The 21076-nt window shown below is 47.7% G+C and overlaps 1 protein-coding gene and 1 pseudogene across 4 annotated transcripts in view; both read left to right on the top strand.

Moving 5' to 3' along the window:
• Nucleotides 1-1475: 1475 nt before the first annotated feature.
• Nucleotides 1476-21076, top strand: part of Otud5 (OTU deubiquitinase 5) — a 30005-nt gene continuing 10404 nt past the window's right edge. For 3 of the 4 annotated variants that reach the window (XM_058578692.1, XM_046442506.2, XM_046442505.2), the window contains exons 1-2: nt 1476-2093; nt 11220-11313. In XM_058578692.1, coding sequence (XP_058434675.1) covers nt 1500-2093; nt 11220-11313 — 688 coding nt within the window. In that variant the 5' untranslated portion in view covers nt 1476-1499. The remainder of the gene's footprint in view (nt 2094-11219; nt 11314-21076) is intronic. The other variant, XM_046442507.2, reaches the window with a different exon arrangement.
• Nucleotides 11320-20136, top strand: LOC131424123 (transmembrane protein 126A-like; annotated as a pseudogene).

The raw sequence follows: 21076 nt of genomic DNA, 5'->3' as shown, positions 1-21076 counted from the left end.
TTCCATAACTATTTCCTAAGGTAGTCTGGGAAGACATTTCCAACTTTTCAGATGGGTAATCTCAAGAGACAATGAATTTGCACGATGTCATACTGTTCATAATGGACAATCTGTGCCTGGAACTAAGGTCTTCCTGACCCCAAAGCCAGGGATCCTCGCACTGTACCACCATGCAGACTTACTGAGCACTTTCTATATGTCAGGTACAACATCAAACCATTAACAAGCGTGAGTTTCTGATCTTAAATTGGAATTACTGTCATTTTTCTATTTCTATGAAGAAGTAGAAATTCAGAATGTAGTGGGTGTTAAATGAGTTGCCAAATATCAGACTGGTTACGATGAGCCAGAAGTGCTCTAGCCGCTCAACAGAAGGGATTTTGCAGTCCCACTGCGAGACGCTGGCCGGTGACAGAGCTGGTTCATAAATATTTTCCTAAGCAAACTCAATTTGGGGGCGGGGGACGGGAAGGGGGAAAGAGGGCTTTACCGCGCCTGCGCACCAGCCATAGGTGCGGAGAGGTCAACACCAGGGCGAGAGGGCGGAGGTGCCAGAGAAGGCGTCTGTTTCACAAACACCCACTGTCCCCACGGTGCACGCCTGTCCCAGGATTGGTCTGTCTGACGAGAGTGACTGCGTCTCTTAACCAATCACAGCAGGGCCCATCCTGTTGCCAGGGTGAAGTGACGCCCGCCTCTTCTGCGGAAGGAGACTTGCAGGTGGGTGGGACAGGAAGTGATGTTACAAGGGAATGCTAAGCTCTGGGAGTGTTGATATTTTCCAGTCAGTCCGGCCGACTGCATTCAAGTTGGAAGCCTGGAGGGGAGGCGCTTTTGTGCGCAGGACAGGCTACGTTGTTCTTTCGCAGTACCCACGCCTGCGCGTCAGAGCCTCGCGGAGAGAAGTGAAGAGCAGAACCAGATCAACAAGAAGAAAGGCTGGGAGAAAGGGTGCCGACTTTGAAATTTGAGACGGAGGGCACGGGAGGGCGAGCACAAGCTTCTGATTGGCCCGCGGGCGTCATCGAGGACCCACGCAGCTCCTTCGATTGGTTGGTGTCCGCAATTGTTGTGGCGGCGGCGGCGATTTTGCCCACGTAGTTCCGAGCAAGGGGCGGGGCTGCGCTCTGGCGCGCGTGCGCAGCTCCCCGGGGCCCCACCCGGTAGTTCAAGAACCTGCGAGGGGGCGGGGCGAAGAGGTGCTTGTTTTGGTCCTGTTTCCTTTGAAGCAGAAGGCCAGAAGGAGCAGCAGTAAACTCGCTGGACTCGGAGAGAAGGCTGCGACAAACTTGCCGCCGTGCCTTCATCTTGGACTTCACATCCGGGTTCTCCGGGCGTGACTTGCGCACCGCCGACGGTTCTCGAACCGGTGCCGCGATCTCTTTATCCGGGTCTCGCTGTTCCCGTCGTGCTTCGCGCACTACAGGAGCCCCCTCATCCGGGTTCTCTCCCGGCGTGCCGCGCGCCGGGTTTGCTGGGGGGTACTCGGCGGTGCCGCCATGACTATTCTCCCCAAAAAGAAGCCGCCGCCTCCCGACGCCGACCCCGCCAACGAGCCGCCGCCGCCCGGGCCGCTGCCCCCGGCGCCGCGGCGCGGCGGGGGTGTGGGCGTGGGCGGCGGCGGCACCGGCGTGGGTGGCGGCGATCGTGACCGTGACTCGGGCGTCGTAGGGGCCCGTCCCCGGGCTTCACCACCACCTCAGGGCCCGCTACCGGGGCCTCCGGGCGCTCTTCACCGCTGGGCGCTGGCCGTGCCACCCGGCGCAGTGGCGGGCCCTCGGCCACAACAGGCCTCACCACCTCCTTGCGGGGGTCCTGGTGGTCCCGGCAGTGGCCCTGGTGACGCCCTGGGTGCATCAGCTACGGGGGTGGGCGCGACGGGAGTGGTGGTGGGTGTGGGCGGTGCCGTGGGCGTGGGCAGCTGCTGCTCCGGGCCTGGGCACAGCAAGCGGCGGCGTCAAGCTCCTGGGGTTGGCGCGGTTGGCGGGGGCAGTCCGGAGCGTGAAGAGGTCGGCGCAGGCTACAACAGTGAGGACGAATATGAAGCAGCTGCTGCACGCATCGAAGCCATGGACCCTGCCACCGTCGAGCAGGTAAGGACTGGATGGTGAGGGTGGGCACATATGTCATATCAGACCCCTAAACTGTGAGGTGACCAAGGGACCTAGGCTCTCTTCCGGGGTCTGACGTTCTTCTCTGGTGGAAGAGGCAGGAAAGGCCCTCTTCCCTTTCCCCCAAGCATTTGAGTTAGAGGCCCTAGATAAAGTGTGTGTGGGGCGGTAGTTGTCATTTTAGGTTCTGGGACTTCATCTGTAAGACCGATAGGTGGGGATTTCCCAAGCGTCACAGACAGAATGGGGGTACTTTTTGAGGGAGGTCTCAGGGGCTCAGGTCTCTCTAAGGGATTTAGGTCTATGTACAGTGGCTTGAGAGCTCTTTTCCTCTGGGATAGAGTTTAAGATTTTCTTCCCAGGGAACTCAAACAAGGTCCCAACCTCAGACAGGTCTGGGCATCCCCAAGGAATGGTGAGCCTTCCAAGATTCTGTGACGTCCTACATACAGGACAATTCTTTCTTCTCCTTTGTAAGCTAAGCAATGGGACCTGAGGGGTTTTCAGCCTACTTTCAGGGGCTTTACACTCCCTTTTCTAGAATTACAGGCTTCTTGCACTTCTACACACATCTTACTTATCTCAAGGAGATAAGATTTTTCTTCCTCTTGGGATCCGAGATTGTTTCTCTCCTTGGGGATGAAGGCCAAAACCAGTAGTCAAAGATTAATTGGGTACATAAAGTTTATCTCTTTTTAGAGTGACAAGGGTCTGTGTTTCCTGTAAGTGGCCTGAGACCTCTCTCTAGGATCTTAAGCTTCTTTTAAAGGATGGGATCTTGGTTTCCTGCCTTCCATCAAGGGCCTGAGCCTTAAGAGAGTGACACTCAAAGCTTTGGATACTGGAGTTTAAGGTCCTCCTGCTTCTTGATGAGGGTTTTTAAAGAATCTGAGGCTTCTTCAGAGGCTTGACATCTCTCAGCCAAGATTCCAGGCAAGAGGAGTTGTTTTTGCTTTTAGTTGAATCCAGGGGCCCTCTACCACTGAGCTACATACTCAACCCATTTGACTTTCTATTTTGAGACAGGGTCTGGCTAAGTTTCTGATGCTGGTTTCAAACTTGTGATCCTTCTGCCACATCCTCTTGAGTACCTGGGATTACAGGTGTGCAGTACCACATCTGGCTACAAGATGAGTTCTTTATGAGACCTTCCTCCTAAGGAAATGTTGTCTCAGTGTTCTCAGGGGTCTGAGGGCCTGCCCAAAGATATGAGACCCTTCTGCCTCAATTATAAGGACTGAAATACACCTTGGGGCTTTAACATCCCATTTTTTTTTTCTGACAACAAGGTTGTCAGGGTCCTCTGTCTTGAGAACTGCAGCCTGAGACCACTCCTGATGACATAGGCAGCGTAAGTTCCCAGAGGTGATGTCTGAGGCCACCCTGCAGATATAAACTTATCTTCAAGGGCCTGCTACCCACTCTGCCAAGGCCACCTTTAGAGACAGGAGACCCATACATAACTCAGTAACTGTTTTGTCTCCATAGATAAGGTCTGAACTTCCTGAGAGAACTTGAGGCGCTTCTTTTGGACAGCACAACTCCCCACCAGAACTGTGCCCTAACATTCTTCCTTTGAGGCACGGATATAGAGTCCCCGACAAACAGGGTCCTGTGTCTCTCCCCAAGGACTGTTGCCATCTTAGGATCTAAGACCTGAATCTTCCCTCAGGGTACTGACTCACTGACCTCAGAAAACATGTGTATCCTCCAGTCATAGGGGCTTTTAGAAACAAGTTTTCCTGCTTTCGGATTTGGGGCCTGGTTCCCACTACCCTCAGGGAGGTGGTTAGATTGGAATTACAAGGAGGAGTCTTGAGCTTCCCAGAGGCCTGAACTGTTCCCCTCAGGGACAAGGTATTTTTTGCCTTAGGTACTGAGGCTTGACCCTCCCCCTTTGGTCATGAGGCACTCCTACCACACCAGGTGATTCTTTCTCACCGGGGAGAGGACATGAGGTCATCTTCAGTGTGGTTGGAGACTTCCCCAATTGGACAGAAGAACCTGTGTGCTCTTCAAGTCATTAGATCCCCTTAAGCTGAGCCCCTTCAGGTCAGGGCCAAGGTGGTCCCCTTATTTTCAGGAAGGTTGTCAGGAACAATAAAGTCTAAGACCTCCCCTCTGACATTGGGAGAGATTTTGACCATGTTCAAGTGAAATCAGTTTCTACTTCTATGGTCAGGGCAACATTCTAGCTTCTGAACTGCTTTCTATAAGTATGTTTCTTCCCAGAGACAGGGAAGGGGCATGGGGCATCCCCACTCCTGGGAAATTCTATTCTCATATCCTTTTCCCCTTTGCTCATGTAAATCTTCTCTGTACTTCACAGGGGCCATGGCCTAGCCTTGAGCCCCCTCTTGTTGCTCCCTTCCCACCCATCATTATTTCTGGCAGGATAAATCATCTGGACTCATGGGGTCAGGACCAGAAGTTTTGTTTCTTCTCTCCCTGGTTGGGGTAAAGTCTCTTTCCTTCTCACAGAAATAGGGAGCTATACTTCCCTGGTTCCAGGGACAGAGAAGAGGGTACCACACTGCCATGGTAATGCAAAAAGCCACCTTCTTACACCCCTTACACTTGTCCCCATGACAATGTGGAAGTGAAGCTCTGTGAGCTCTTCATACTTCCTTTCGATGATGGGGAGAGGCTTTTTGTCCTCCCACTGAGACAAAGGAAGGAAAAGGATGCTTTACTTTTCCTTGCCTCACCTAGTGCATCTTCAGACCTTTTGGGGATTAGAAGAGGGTAAATTCTTCCTGCTACCTCAGTTTTGGTCTGAAACTGTCATCATGGGTGTTTGTAGCCTGGAGGCTAGTTGGATCCTTTGGGCAGAGGGGAATATTGAGAGGGAGTCTGGACAGTAAATCTGGTCCTAGTTCTGTGAATGTACTGTACTCCCTTTAGGACTCATTTTGGCACTCTGGGGTCCATTTCCTGGGAGGTGTCCTTTACAAGCCATGCTGCCTTGCTGGGGGTCTACCCCTTGAAAAGGATGGTTTGTAAGCATCCTGAGCTTGGGGACACCACGGATCTCTTCTGTAAGGGGGCATGCTTGTTGAGATGGTGGAAGAAGTTAATCCTGGCACTGTAGTCAGGGTGTTTGGGTTCTACCTCTGGGTCTCTCGGGTTTTGTTGGATGAACCAGAATAGATTCTGCCTGAGTTTCCTCATTGGTAAGATAAGGTGCTGGTGAGGTGTTGCTTAGCCTTGAGATTTTAGGGAACTCGTTCCAGAGCACTTACCCTGGAGGTGCCAGTGAATAGTGGTTGTCTTTTGAGGAGGAACTGGGCTATATCCCTGTCCTCCCAGCCATCGAAGCTTGGTGGGCAGAACAAATGGCCTATCCCATGAGAGAGTCCCATTTGATGGGTGGCAAATTTTGTGGCCAGCTGTGCTGTAGTGAATAAGGTCAGTGGGTTTGCCTATTGGGGCCTGTTGAATAGTGTGGAAAGGTAGAGTTGTGTGTAGAAAGAATATGGGTTTAAAGCTGGGAAGACTTTAGTTCAAACCCCAGTATCTTCTGCTGACCTGTTTTTATTTGTTTATTTATTTTGAATACTGGTTATTGAACCCAGGGGATTTTACTACTTAGCTGTATCCCCAGCCCCACCTCTTTTTTTGAGACAGAGTCTCATTAAGTTTCTTAGGGCCTTGCTGAGTTGCTGAGGCTGGCCTCAAACTTGAGATCCTCCTTCCTCAGCCTCTGGAGTTGCTGGGATAATAAGCATGCACCACCATGCCCACCTTGACCTGCTTTATGGCTGTAGTCAAACTGCTACCCCTCTCAGCTTCCATTTTTGCAAAGGTCATCCCTGCCCAGGGTTTTTTTTTTAAAATACATTTTTTAGTTGTAGATGGACATAATACCTTTATTTTATTTATTTTTATGTGGTGCTGAGGCTCAAACCTAGTGCCTTATATGTGCTAAGCAAGTGCTCTACCACTGAGCTATAATCCCAGCCCTGCCCAGGGTTTTTGAGTGTGTAAGTATCTGACTTTGCTCACCTTAGACCTTGGCTGGTTTTTCCTTTTGGCTTAGGATGGGAGGTTTGCTCCAGGAATATCTGGGTTTTTCTTGTTCATTGCTAGTATCCATCTAGGAACCTGCTGATTTCCTTGGCCTTTCTTAGAATTGGGTAGTTAGCAGATGGGGAAATAGAAAATGGTCCCTTCCTAGGCAACATGGATTTGAGTCCTGTTTCTAAACTAAATTTGTGTGGTTTGGGGGCATTTCTCTTGTCAGGCCTTGGTTTCTCTGTTCATGAAATGGCAATGGTGAGCAAGGAAATCATACTCTGAACTTGCTCTGAAGCAAGTTGCATTCTATTTTTTAATCCCATGTTCCCCACTTCTCCTGCCTTGCATGAAAGTTTTAAGTGGGACTCCTTGGTTTTGGGGAATGTGTTACCTTTGGTGGGGGTGTTATGGCATTTCAGCTGGTATTCAGCTTGCTTCTCCCTGGTCAGTGCTATAGGTCCTTGGGTATTTTTTGTGGTTAACAGCCTTTTTTTTTGGTACCAGGGATTGCACTCATGGGCATTCAACCACTGAGCCACATCCCCAGCCCTATTTTGTATTTTATTTAGAGTCAGGGTCTCACTGAGTTTTGCTTAGTGCCTCGCCATTGCTGAGGCTAGCTTTGAACTCCAATCCTCCTGCCTTGGCCTCCCAAGCTGCTGAAATTACAGGCATGTGCCACTGTACCTGGCTTGGTTAACAGCTTTATTGAGATGTAATTCACATACAATACAATTAACTGATTTAAATTATACAATTCAGTGGCTTTTAGGATAGCCATAGAATTGTGCATCCATTACCACAGTCAATTTTAGAGCATTTTCATCACTCCAGAAAGAAACCCCTTAGCCACTATCCCCCAGTCTTCTCATCCCCTTGCACCCCCTGAAAATCACTAATCTACTTCTTGTCTTTATTTGTCTATTTTGAATACAATTGGAATCATATAGTATGTAGCCCACTATGATCTGGCTTCTTTCACTTAACATAATGTGATTCAATCTCATGCATGGTATAGCATGTATAAGTACTTCATTTCTTTCTCCATGGTAGGATATTTGGGTTTTTAATCCCTCCCCAGCAGTCCAGCAATAGGATTGGGCCTGCTTCATTTCTCTTTCTTCTGCCCTTGGGGGCTTGTGTTAGTCCTTAGAGAGGGATGTCTGTATTTCTCATTGGATGGGTTGCCTGTTTTGCTTGTGGAGCTGAGCCAGTGTTCCTGGGTGTTTGGGGGGAGGGGTGGTCTTGGCACAAGGGTTGCTGGGACAGAGCTGTGAAGCCCAGAATACTAAACGCCTCTTGGCCATAGGCTCTGGGAAGACATCTGTCCACTGCTGCTGTCATCTTCTCCTGCCCTCTTTCCCCTTCAGTGGCCATTCATTTATCCATAGGCTGGGTCAGCAGTTTCCCAGACTGGGAGTGGGGATTCCAGGCCCTTGTCACCTTAATTCTAACCCCTTTCCTGGGCAGGTGCTTGGGAGGCGGATCATGCAAAATGGGAGCTGTGCTATGTTTTCTTGCAGCCATAAGGTTCTAGAACTAAAAACACTAAGGAGTGCTACAAGGGGGTTGTATCAATTTTCTGTGGCTTCTGTGGCAGACTATCATGAATGGGTATTAAAACAACAGATATGTATTCTCCCACAGTTCTGATGGCCAGAAGTAAAAAAATCTGTCTTACCAGGCCAAAAGTAATGTGTTGGTATGGCCATGTTTCCTCCAGAGGCTCTAGGGGGAGAATCTGGTCCTTTTTCCAGTTTCTGTTATCTGCCACCATTCCTTGGATTGTGGCTTTATCACTCCAATTTCTGTCTATCCTTATTATTGCCTTCTCTTCTGTGTATATGTGGTTTCCTTTTCTATCAGATTTCCCTGTTTCTCTTAAAAAGGACACTGTGATTGCATTTAGGTTCAACCTGGTAATCCAAGGTGACCTCCCCTTCTCAAGGTCTTTAATCATGTCTGCAAATAGTGTTTCATTATAAGGTAAACATTTACAGGTTCCAGGGATTAGTATCTGCTATCTTTGAGTGGCCACTATTCAGCCTAGAATAGACCAGGGAGAGAAAGGGAATTTGTGGTGGTCTCTTTCTGACATAAGTTCTCTAATATTTTGATCTGCCCAGTATCCCCATTGTTTGGAGGCTTGTTATCTCCATTTCACAGATAGGAAGACTATGGTTCAGAGTAGTTCATCACATGGCTAATAATTGGTGGAGCTAGATTGGAACCTCTCATTTGGGTTCCATATCCTGCTCCAGCTTCACTTGGATCTTCAGACCAGTAGATTGCAGAGTGTTACCTTGCCTCTTAGGATACTCTGTTGTCAGAGAAGATCTTTGTTCAGCCCTTTATTGAGGGACTCCCCCACAGGCTCAGTGGTGAACTTGAAAAGTTCAGGGCTTGGACTTGACTTAAGGCCAGGGCATTATGTAGCTTAAACTTACCTATGGCTGGACTATCTTCCAGCCCCCACTCACATCATCATTTCCTAAACAACATTTTCATTTTAAAGGGAGAGAGAGAAGAGACAGTGGGTGGCCTGTAGTCCATCCTCTAGCTCCAGGCCTAGATGTCAGTCTGGCTGCCTTGGACCCATATCCTATTTGCACAGGGCATCTTCTCCTCAGGCCTCCTTTGCTATTAGGGACAAACCAGGAGTTTACCAGGATGGGCTGCCAGGTATGTCTTTGCTGTGGCTCATTTGGCTTCCTATGTTGGTTCTACACTAGACTTAACTGATGCCCCATCCCCAGCTCCTTTTTGCCTTTGTAAAATGAGGATAATGCTTCCTACCATTTGGGCTATGGTCCAGACAGCTAAATGAGGTCATTCTTTGCATCTGGCACCTGGCATGGGGCAGGCACTCTACTAATAGGAATTCTTTCTTTCTGGCCCTTCCCTGTTTACCTGCCTAGTCCTACTCAGGCCTTTACTGAACTCATTGCTGGGCTCTGGCATCCCTGGTGTTTTGTGATAAAAGTGACTTCATTTCTCATCCAGTTAACCAGTGTTTCTGGAGGTCTTGGTGTCTTAATACTTTGCTTAAGTGCCAGCCTTAATGGCAGGGTCAGGTCCCTTCCTCTGTTTCACAACACCCATTGTTTACCTCTTCTGCAGCCCTGTGCACACTGTATGGTCATTGACTGTTTCCCTGCTCTTCCCCTAGCAGTTTGTGAGCTTCTGTCAGGTCTGGGGCTTTAGTTATTGTTGTAGCTTTCCTGTTGAACACTCCTGACTGTGGTAGCCTCCTGTGTATCTCAGAGATGGCTGTCCTGTGGGGTAGGAATGGATTGGGGATACATGGCTGTAGTGTGCTAGTCTAAAGCCTCCAGGGCAGGAGGGGTACCTGGATGCTGGAATGTTGTATATAAAAAGGAGTCTTTTTGCTGTCCATGGAAGCTCATTAAGGACTTCGAGGTGCCTTTGTCATCTGGAAATCTAGTCATACTTTCTTGGGTTGTAGCCTTGATTGTGAGGCTGGCTAGGTATTCCCTTGTCTGTCTTCATCCCTCCTGTCCAGCTACTCACTTAGGGCTTTCTGTGGGCTTCTCAGTTGTACATCATCTGTCTATGCCAGTCTCTCTCCCCTTCTCTCATTGGTGACCATCTTACCAGTATATGGTATATAATTGACAAAGCCTCTTCAGGTACTAAAGCTCCCCTGAGATTCTTGGTAGCTCTGTCAGGAAGACCACATATTCCCCAATTGATATGAAACTGAGGCTTGGTGATTTTGGGCAGCCTACTTGTAAATTGGGTGATAAGAGGAACAGCTGGGGTTGGAACCTAGAGCTTTTGACCTCCAAATCTTGTGCTTACTACTTTGCCAGAGATTCTTCTCCCCTGGTTTTTCCTGGGGAATGCGTTCCACTCCGTGCATAAGCTGGGGATGAATGGCCTTGCAGAGAGGTGGAATCCTCTGTCTGATCACCATTAGCCTGGATCTGGTTAGGACAGTGTCCCCAAGGGGCAGGCTTGGGATCCTATGCTTTGCCACCCTGTTTGTGGGTCCGAAGGCCAGCAGAGGGCGCAGTGGGCCTGGGAAAGGTCTGCTGTTTCTGCTTTGTTTTGTTTTGAAGTGGAAATGTGTTTTAAGTGATACACGGTCATTTTTTTTTTAATCCAGAAATACACATTTGTACAGGCTCACTTAATCTGAACCTTTGGGGCCAGATGTGCTTTGAAACTTGGAAAAAATTTCAGAATTTAGGAAAGTTGCCTCATAATACTTTGTATTATGTAACACTCCAGCAAAGTTTGGTATAACATCTTATGGTCAAATACCTGAATGTTTTTGCATTGAAATATTGGAATATTCACTCCCAAGTGGAATACCTGGGTGTATGTCAGTTTTGGTCAGGTTATGATGCAAAATGAGTTTGATAAAGACTTCGGGTATTTTTCCCCCCTAAGACTTTTGATGGTCAAGCCTTCTTGGGTTTTGGGATTTTGGACAAGGGATTTTATACCTTTGTAAAGAAGGAAGGTGAAGGAAAATCACCTGTAATACTACCACTTAGAGATAATATTTTGTTGTCTGGCCTTCCCAGTTTTGTGTGCATATATGTCTGTATACGTACATACGTATAGATGTGTGTAAACATATGTGTGTATGTATATTTTCTAAATGTGTTCAATCACAAATGAGGTCATACATTGCACACGTTTTGCCTTACACACCTTAGAATTACCCAGCTATATGTGGGGCTCAGGATCTAGACTCTTTACAGTCACTCCCTCTTCAACATCTCCCCTGGGTGAAAGTCCTTGAAGTTGAGCCAGATTCTCCACCCAGGCAGTTACTGGGTCTGGGCTTCTGGCTGCCTACAAGGTCAGCAAGGGTCAGAAGGCAGATGGGGTTTCTGCTGTCAGGGCACCTGGGACCTCTCTGGGAGCGAGTCCAGCAACTGATTCCCTGAAAGAAAGGGTTTCTTGCTCCAAGTATATGGAGTATACAAGAAGGGCCAAGAACTTTACCTTGCCCAGTGTCCCTCTGCCAGTCATCTGGGCCCCTCTGGAGCTTGAGGAAGGGCCCTGGGGAGGTGGTGCAGGAATTCCCTGTTGCTGACCCCCACCTCTTCCCTCCAGCAGGAGCACTGGTTTGAAAAGGCCCTACGGGACAAGAAAGGCTTCATCATCAAGCAGATGAAGGAGGACGGCGCCTGTCTATTTCGGGCTGTAGGTGAGTCTGTGCCTCAGCCCTTAAAGGGCCTAGGGCTGCCCCTGAGTTGTGTCCCAGTTGTCAGGAGTAGACACCGAGAGAGGTTTGAGGTGGAGTAGGCTAATTTTATTATGGTCTCTAGGCCCCAGCCTCAAATTAGTGTCCTGCCTCTATCCCTGGGTCATGAGAGAGTCTGGTAGTGCAAGAGTAATAATAACAGGAGTGATAGTAATAAAGAACAATAACATCAATTAGGGACAGAATGCTCTGCTGACACTATAAGAAACTGTTTTAATACTCTACCAAGCTAGGTGAGCATAGGAACTATCATTGCTTCCATATTTCAGATGGGAAAAGTAGCTCAGGGATCCAAGTAACTTGCTCAGGGTCACACATATATTATGTGGTAGATTAAACATTTGGATCCTGGAATAGATCGGTCTGAGGCCCATGCTCTTAACCACAGCACATTGCTGTCACTCTGAGATATAGAATACCTGGGTTTGCACCCAGACCCCCTATTTCTGGTGTATTTGGGGTTTCCATTCCTCATGTGTATGTGTGTGTGTGTATGTGTATGTGTGTATCAACCTAGATATTTAGGTTTATTTTTTAACTTAAACAAAAGTAAAATAGTGAACCCTTATGTACGCATCATCCTGCTTCAAAGCAGTCATCAACACATGGCTAGCCTTGTTTCATCCTCACCCACTCTTTCTCACTCCCTTGAAACAAGAGTATTTTTAAACAAACCCTGACATTGGATCATTTCATCTGTAAATATTACTGTATGCTTCTCTGACAGATATAGGCTTGCTTTCTTTTTCTTTTTTTTTTTTAGAGAGAGAATTTTTTAATATTTATTTTTCAGTTTTTGGTAGATACAACATCTTTATTTTATTTTTTATGTGGTGCTAAGGATCGAACCCAGCACCCCGTGCATGCCAGGCGAGCGCGTTAGCATTTGAGCCACATCCCCAGCCCCCAGGCTTGCTTTCTTAACATAATCAAAATGCCATTATTGTACCTAACACAATTAATAATTTAATATCATCTGCCAGCTAGCCTGCACTGGATCTTTGTGGTCTTTCTAGCTCTGAATGTGAACCCAACAAGAAGTCATGAGGTCCCATGCCATTAAGGGAAACTGGGAATATTGTAACCTTTTTCTCTCCCAAGGAGTGCCCTCTGATAGGAATCAGAAGACCTGGGTTCTAGTTCTAGCCCTCATAAGAGCTCTCTGGCCCTCAGCCTCTGTTTCCCAATCTTTGAAGTGGTGGTGTTTTCAAAGGCTCCTCAAGTTCCTTCTGTATAAGCTATTTTCTCTGTTTCTGGGGACCATCCATATCTACTGGTGGGTTGGACTGGTTCAGGCAACACTCTTGGCTGTGCCACTGATTCTTGGTGTGACTTTTGGCAGGCAGCTCTTTCCTGAGCCTCATTCTTAGCTGGAAAATGGGGCTAAAAGACCCCACAGTTGTAATGGTTTAATGATGTTACTTTTGGTAAATCCCTCTAGTACCTGACACATAGTAGATCTTCATGGAACAATAGCATTGATAAAGCCCAGATACTGTTTTCAGTGGTGCCTCAGAGTCAAAAATTTTGAAAGGGTTGGGCGAGGACTGGTTACCTCTCCCTAAAAACCAAGCAGAAGCAGTCCAGGCAATAAAATGTTCTATTGGGCTGGGAGAAAACCCAGTCTTTTTATCCCTCTGGCTAAAGTTCTCCCTAGGATGTTTCCTAGAGAAAGATCCGTGGGTTTGGGAGCATCTTGGGGGGAAAAAAAGATAAAGAATAGGTGGTGGGTTGTTAGAGGCCAGGCCCTGTGTCAAGAACTTGGGCTGGCTAAGGGCAGTGTTGCACACCTGTAATCCCAGCAACACAGAAGGCCACGAAAGAAGAATCACAAGTTCAAAGACTCAGCAACTTAGGCCCTAAGCAACTTAGTGAGACCCTGTCTCAAATTAGAAAAACAAAAAAGTCTGGGGATATGGTTCAGAGTGGTTAAATACCTCTGGGTTCAATCCCCAGTACCAAAAAAAGAAAAAAAATGAACTCAGGATAGATGTAGGAGAAGCAGGGTGGTGGCTGGTAGGGTTAAGCATCTGAGTCTTGGGTAATCAATGAAGTAGTCCTTGGAGCTAGTGAGAATCTAGTGTGTGCAGTAACCCATATCAAGATCAGTGTTTGCCCAGGTCTGGTGGTGTATGCCTATGATCTCAAGCTATTTGGGAGGCTGAGGCAGGAGGATAGCAAGTTCAAGGCCAGCCTTAGCAACTAAGTTAAACCCTGTCTCAAAAAGTAAAAAAGGGCTGGAGGTGTAGAGGACTCTTGGATTCACTCCCCAATAATCCCCACCATGCACACACAAAACAGTGTACATGCATATGTATCTATCTGGCTATTCTCCCCAAACACAACCCCCCCCCCCCCGCCACACACACTGGTGCCTTCCAGTAAGGGGCCCGAGCTTACAGGAAGAGCTGACCACAGTAGGTTGAAGGCCTTTCCTTATCAGCACTATGGCTACACATTTCCCCTGACTGGGCTGCCCTCAGCTTTTCTCTGTAAAACCTCAGAAGTCCCAGGGCCTCTCCCAGAAGTACGCAGGCCCTGGTCTCTAGGCCTCATTTAGAGGTTTCCCTGGTGCAGAGTACACAGTACATGTGCCTGGGAAGGGGACTTTGTCCCCAGGCCTTCTGTCCCCCCTAGGTTTCTAGTATAGCCTCTGCAAGGACAGATGGTAGTCATCTTAGGCTCTGGTGTGAAGGTCTGCAGGCTCTGACTTCCTGCCATGCATTGAATAGTTGGAAGGAATATATAACTGAGGGTTGGAGTTGGGTATGTTGCAAACTTAGAGGTCACTATGTTTTTTCCTTGACCACTTTTGTGTATCAGGCATTCATCTTCATTCTTTATGCTTACTGAACAGCTATCAGGAGCAGAAAGGAATCTACTTGAACATGGATCCATGTATATTGGATTTAATGATGCTCTCTGTGGCCTAATAAAATAGCAAGCAGTCTTTCTCGGTGTGTCTTGCATGTAACACGGGCCAGAATAGCTGCTGGCTTACCAATGGCAGTGCTCACATTGTTGGCAGTGACTGCATCTTTCAAAGGTTTTGTAAGTTTACCTTTGAGTACAGGTGATTTGAATTGTGAAACCTGTACCGTGGCACGGGGTGGACTTGTTGGTTTTGTTTTAGGAGGTCTGTACCCTGTTTTCCTGGCTATACCTGTAAATGGTGGCCTGGCAACCAGGTATCAGTCAGCCCTGTTACCAGAGAAAGGAAACACATCAACTTACTGGATTTAAGTTTCTAAGCCTATCTTCAGAAAGATGTTATTTCCCATTTTACTTCAGACTATGTTTGCAGCATACCTTGGGTCTAGACAATATAAAATACTTATAAAGGCCCTTCAGTTCCCTGAATCTGGCCTAGAAATTCACCAATTTTGAGCAAATGTGTATACAAAATAAAATTGTAAAGATTAAAAAAACAATCTGGATTATTACCCCATGATACAGGTGAGAAGATGGAGAGTCGGGAGGGTTGGGGGTGCAGCTTAGTGGTAGAACACTTGCCTAGTATGTATGGTGTCCTAGGTTTGATCCCTACCATGGCCAAAAAAATGGAAATGGCAAGCTTAGTTATTAGTGGAAGAGCTGGTATGGGAATCCAGAGGTGTCCAAAGGACACATTCTTTCTTTTTCTTTTGTTTTTTTGAGAATTTTTAAAATATTTATTTCTTAGTTTTTTCGGCGGACACAACATCTTTGTTTGTATGTGGTGCTGAGGATCGAACCTGGGCCCGCACACATGCCAGGCAAGCGCGCTAATGCTTGAGCCACATCCCCAGCCCCAGGACACATTCTTTCTATGATCTTAGGAATGAACCATAGCTTCTTAGCTTGGTTGTCATCTGACTGAGTGACTTTGTGTTCTCTTTTTTAAAATATTTTTTAGTTGTCAATAGATCTTTATTTTATTTATTTATATGTGGAGCTGAGAATCAAACTCAGGGCCTCACTCGTGCTAGGCAAATGCTCTTCCACTGAGCCACAACCCCAGCCCATGACTTGTGTTCTTTGGGAGATGGTGTCTCACTATGCTTTCCAGGTGATCTTGAACTCCTTGGCTCAAGCAATCCTCCTTCCTCAGTCCCCTGAGTAGCTGGGACTACAGGCATATACCACCATGCCTGACTTGGCTGTGTTCCTTGACTTTTGGACTTTATCTCTTCCAACTAGGAGCATGTAGCTCTCTACTGTTGGGAATCCCAAGGCAGGTGGCCTTCTGCCTTCTGTTTTGCCTCTGAGTTCTGGGTATACCCTGTGTGAACCAATATCATCACTGCACTCAGTTCTCTTCCACCTCCACTATATTCGTGAGCATCATCAAAGGCTTGGGTGGAGTAGAAATGGTAGTCTGAGTCTCAGATGTATCCTGTGGCCCACCTTGCCCCTGCTATGCTCAGATAACCTCCTCCTAGAAACGTGAGTCTGAATCTCTCTCCCTCCCTCCCTTTCTCCATGTGGCTTTGACTCAGCAGAAACCTCTGTCTCTGGCCATGGCTCTGGTGCTGGCCTCCAATCGATTAAAGTAGAGACCACATAGATGTGTCTGTGTGGGCTGTGTTATGGCAGTGAGTCCCCAAAACACTCCTCTGGGTCGTTTTGGTCTTGGAACATGGACCATCGGTACTAGAAGGGGTGGATCTTAGATCACTTTTGATTGTATTATAAATGGGGAGGTTGAGGCCTCAAGAGAAAGCCAGAACCCTGTTCTATCTAGTTCATATAGCCAGTGTTAGAACATCAGTGTTTCAGTTTGAATCAAGCCACAGAAGATTCCCATGGGCCACTTCGTGTAACCAGCTTCCTTTGACCTTTTTCTACCCTTTATCCTTTCATATTTTCATCTTTGCCACTGGAATCTTTGAGCAAAGGAGCAGATATCTCAGAGACCAGGCTATTGAGGTGGCTGAGTTCCTCTGTTTTTCCCTGCCAGGGTGTGTTGATTGGGGTAGAGGGGCTACAGCCTAGATTATATCACAGCTGCTTGACAGGCTGTTGGGAACTTTTTTCTGGCTTCTTTTTGCTGCTGTGCAGCCAGGGTTCCCACTGGAGCAAGACAGCAGTGGAGAACAGACAGGGTAGCTGTCTCCCATTGCTGCTGTGTGTACTCACGTTTGTGTGGTTTGTTTTTAGGTTCCTTGCAGACACCAAGCTTCCTTTTCTGTCCTTAGTGGAACTTGCTGAGCTCTTCTGGCAGGCAGGCTGCAACCTGGGGAATAGGCGGTTCCCAGACACCTCTAAAGCAAATGGGAGGGCCATGTACTTAAAGCCCTTTAGAAAGATAATCCGGGTTCTCTTGTCTTGCATCTCCACATAAGTCTAGGCAAATATTGGTTACATTTTAAGGAACCTTAGGAAGAAGGGCTTCCCCCAGGCAACAAGAGTGAGAGGTTGAAGCAAATCTGTTAGAGGTATTAGTCATTCCCTCTCCCACTTACCCCTGGCAAAGACTGAGAAGGAAGTGGGGGTGGTGGTTCCTGAGTGTTTGCACAGCCTCATATTGTGTCCACCTTTCAGTCTTCCCTGGTTGGTGGCAAGGTCATCTACTTGCTACATGTGATAGTTTTCTGTTGTTGTGGGGTTTGTTGTGTTTGTATTTAGTCTCAGAGATTACCTTTGGTAGGCCCTGCTGGCTGTATTTGGCTACTCACATGCATTTGGATACTGCTGTATGCCCAGAGAAGGAAAAGAAGAGTGAGTGTGTGTGTGTGTGTGTGTGTGTGTGTGTGTGTGTGTGTAGGATAAGATTCATGCAGACCTCTGGCCCTAGGGAAGGATACAGCCCCTGATACTTGTAATCTGCCCATTCCCAGGCCTTTCCTGGGTTCCAGCTGAGTTTTGCTTGTGCCATGGGGGAATTGAGGTAGTATCAGGCCTGGCCCTTGAAAGTAAGGTGGCTAAGGAGACAGCTGGCTGGCTTGGGTAGGGGGTTGGTAGTATCACTTGAAGCCAGCAGTTATCCCTTAACAGCCTGGCCTCATCTTCATCGTCCCCCCCTTTTCAAATGTGTAATCTTGGCCCAGCTGTGCCATGTTTCTGTGTCATTGTCCCTCCTGGGTAAAGGAGGATTTTTTTTGGCAAGGATCAAATGAGTTGGGATTGTGAAAAGTCTTTGGCGGAACCAATTGTATTGTGCTGAGGATTTCTGAGCCCTGTTTTTTGGATGGGAACAGAGGTGGGGTGGTGGGGGACCCCTTCCAGCTGGACCCTGGGAGGGGAGAGCAGGTGCAGATGGCCAAGTGCAGCGTCAGCAAGAGGAGGAGTTTCAGTTTCTATCAAAACAAGCTCTCTGAATTCCCCTACCCCTGCAGGTCCATTGGGCCACTCTTCCCCCCACCTTGGATCCCCTGCAGGGAAGTCCAGCCTGGCCCCCAGCCCCATGTGCCAACCTGCTGGGAGGAGGAGGGCTTTCCATAGGAAGGAGGCGGGGCTAGGAAAATTAGAAAAGCTAATCCATGTCAACTGCTTGCAATGTTCTCTCCTGTGACAGATGGATGCTTTTCCTGCTTTTATCATTGAAGAAATCCTGCTCTCCTTTGTTGGGCAGGCACTGTTGCCTTTTCCTTGGTTCAGAGATGCACATTTTTCCACATTAATGATTCCAAAATTAGGATATTAGCTTGTAATCAGTGTGGAGGGGTTTGTCCCAAAAGCTGTGATAAGTGTGGAAGTATTGTAACTTGCCCATACTTTAGGACTGTATTTGGGAAGCCTGTCTTTTAGTTTGATATGAATTTGGTTACTAAATTTTTTCTTCCTTTTTTTTTTGGGGGTGGGGGTGCTGGAGATTGAGTTCAGGGCTTCACACATGCTAGGCAAAGTGTTCTACCACTGAGCTAATTTTTCTAGAGAACGTTTCTAAAGTTTTTTTGTTTTTATTTTTGTTTTTTCTTTTTCTTTTTAGTACCAGGGATTGAAGCCAGGGGTGCTTAACCACTGAGCCACATCCCCAGCCTTTGTTTATATTTTATTTAGAGCCAGGATCTCACTGAGTTGCTTAGGGCCTCCCTAAATTGCTGAGGCTGGCTTTGAACTTGTGATCCTCCTGCCTCAGCCTCCTGAGCCACTGGGATTAAAAGTGCGTGCCACCATGCCTGGCTTGGTTTCTAAACTTTTGAATGAAGTGTTCAGAAGGTAGGCCTGTAGAACTTTGGATTCAGTAAAGGAAAAAAATCAGTCTTGCTTGCAAGAGGGGGGTCAGCCTGGGCTCTGCATTTGGGGCTTTCCTCTGGTGGAGGAAGTGCAACAGAAATGAGGAAGGGCTTAATAAGCATTTCCGGCAGCATTCTGGCTGACTCGTGGGTGGCTAGCAATATTATGAAGTCATTGTCATCATGACAAATGGTGCTCCTGTTTGTTGACCATCTCCTGTGCTTCAGGTACTTGGCAAATCTTTCCATGTCATCTTACAACACCTGGTGGGTAGAAAAAGAGTTACAGTCTCTACTTTATGAGTGATGGCATTTTAGCCCAGAGACTAAAAGGCCTTGTCCAGTGCCACACACCTAGGAGGTATCAGGGCCTTTCTCCCAGGCAAAGGGATCAATGGCAAGGAAAGCGGGGAGACCCTCATGGGGTTCTACCCTAGCTCCCTTCCCTGTCCCACCATCTCCCCTCTTTTCCCCCATTTTCCCACATCTGGCATCCAACTATTGCAGATAGATCTCCCAGGCCTGCCAGTGAACATTGACCCTTCTGTAGGAGGTATGTGTTCTCCAATACCTCTGCCTGTCTCCCTGAGCCTGGTGTTAGACCCCTGTGTAACTCTTTCACTCCCATCTCAGTTCCTGTTTACTGCAGCTGCAGATAGCACTGCCTCCAGACACCCCAAGCTCAGCCTACAGAAATAGCTCCTCCAGCAGCCTAGGGCAGCCACAGCGGTCTCTGTGGTCCTGGCTTCTAAGAAAGGCAGCAGCAGGGGGCCCCCAGCCTGTGTGCAGGACATGTGACTTGCTGGAAGTGCTGCTGGGGGGGGGGGAAGTGTGGCCACAGAAGCCACATCCTTGTTTACATCAGTGAAGGGGCTACCCCTTCCCGCCTTTATAGTCCCCACCCCCAACTCCTCAGTTCTCTTTACTTTTAGGAGGACTTGAGAGACATGGGCCTGGGTTCTATCTCAGAGTAGCCTTTGTCTCTTTATCACTCAGAATCCTCCTGTGAGGGCAACAAAGGATTTCTTCTGGCAGGTCTTCAGAGAGGTAGACTGCTGGGCATGGAAGAGCTCTGCAGTGTTCCCTTTGTGCCCTGACCCTGTGCCCCAGGGAGATCCCATCACAGCAGTGGGCCCCTCTGGGGAAACAAAGGGAAATTCCCTCTTTGTGGCAGCCAGTGAATATGAGGCTTACCTAATCTTCAAGCCCACTTTAATTTCCTAGGGAGAAGCACTCCCTGCCTGCCGCCTCAAACTATCTGTTCAGCAAACTGTCCCTGATTTCCTTTTTTTTTTTATTGGCACAGGGCTGGGGGTGGGCTTAAGTGGGAACTGCCTCCTGCCTTCAGTAGGACTGTGCTTAGGCTGAAGTCTTGTTCACACTTTTTATGAATCTGGTGATAGAGGTGCCCTGAGTGTGTATGTGGGGACTATGCTGAAGAACATAGTAGGGGGGGGCGGTGGGCAGGTATGTAGCTCCATGTTAAAGGGCTTACCTAGCAGGTGCATAAGGCCCTGCCCCACAAAAAAAAGGAAAAAGAAGAAAAATATAAGAACATATTGATGTTTGAGAAGTGGGCACTGAAGAGGATGGGAAGAATGTTCTAAAGAGAGGGAATAGCATGTATGAAGATCATCAATAGGGGAGAAGGAACCTGGTTTCTTCTCCCCTTAGTTGGACCAAGTCCTGTGGCACCTGGATCATTTGGGCCACAGGCTGCTTCTCCTGAATTAGTCTGAATTTAGGTGCATGTGTGTGTCTTAAATTTCTTAATAGACTGTGTGTTCCTGCAAGGATTTTACTAAGTCCAGTCACCTTTGCAGTATCCCACATTTACGCCTCACCATGAGGAGTCCCTGATTCACTGAGCCACTTCTCTGTCCCAAACCCATTGCTAGTCACTTTATACCTATTGTCTCATTTAATCCCCATGAGAGGCCTGCCAGGTCATCATCCATCTTGTTTACATTTTACAGGTGAGACATACAGAATCTCAGAACACCTAGGTCACTTGACTTTGTCTTTCCAGTTAGCTCACTAGTATCTGAAAGAGATGGGCCAGAGCTATTTCCTTTTTCATTACCTTTTTTTTTTTTTGAGGTGCTGGGTGGTGAACCTGGAGCATTATGCTTAGCATACTCTATCTCTAAGCTGAACCGCCCAGCTATACTTTGTTTTTAACCTATAGTGGCCATGCTCACTCCTAGGAGTGGGAAAAACTGAATTCCTGAGTTGAGTGTCATGGACTGACCCTTTGTGACCTAGAGCAAGTTACAGACTGACCCTGAGCCTCAGTGTCCTCATATAGGTGGGAGTGTGGAATGGATGGTGCCTGAGGCCAATGGTTAGACTTAGATTGTTGTTGATTTGTTTCAGCAGTCAGGCATGCCTTAAAACAATCATCCGCCTGAGAGACCTGTGGTTGTATCCCTCATGATCCCATTCCAGCCAAGGGCAAGAACTCTACAGGCCTTGGGGTAGGAAAGGGAGTTTTCCTCATCCTCCAGCCTGCCCTCCCCCAAAGATGTTCTTTGACTTGGAACTCTTAA

Source organism: Marmota monax, unplaced genomic scaffold, assembly GCF_021218885.2.
Source record: "Marmota monax isolate L192 unplaced genomic scaffold, Marmota_monax_Labrador192_F-V1.1 WCK01_AAM20220418_F8-fsc00170, whole genome shotgun sequence".
NCBI lineage: Eukaryota > Metazoa > Chordata > Mammalia > Rodentia > Sciuridae > Marmota > Marmota monax.
The sequence above is the reverse complement of the archived record's forward strand: the minus strand, read 5'-3'. Positions and strand labels throughout refer to the sequence as shown.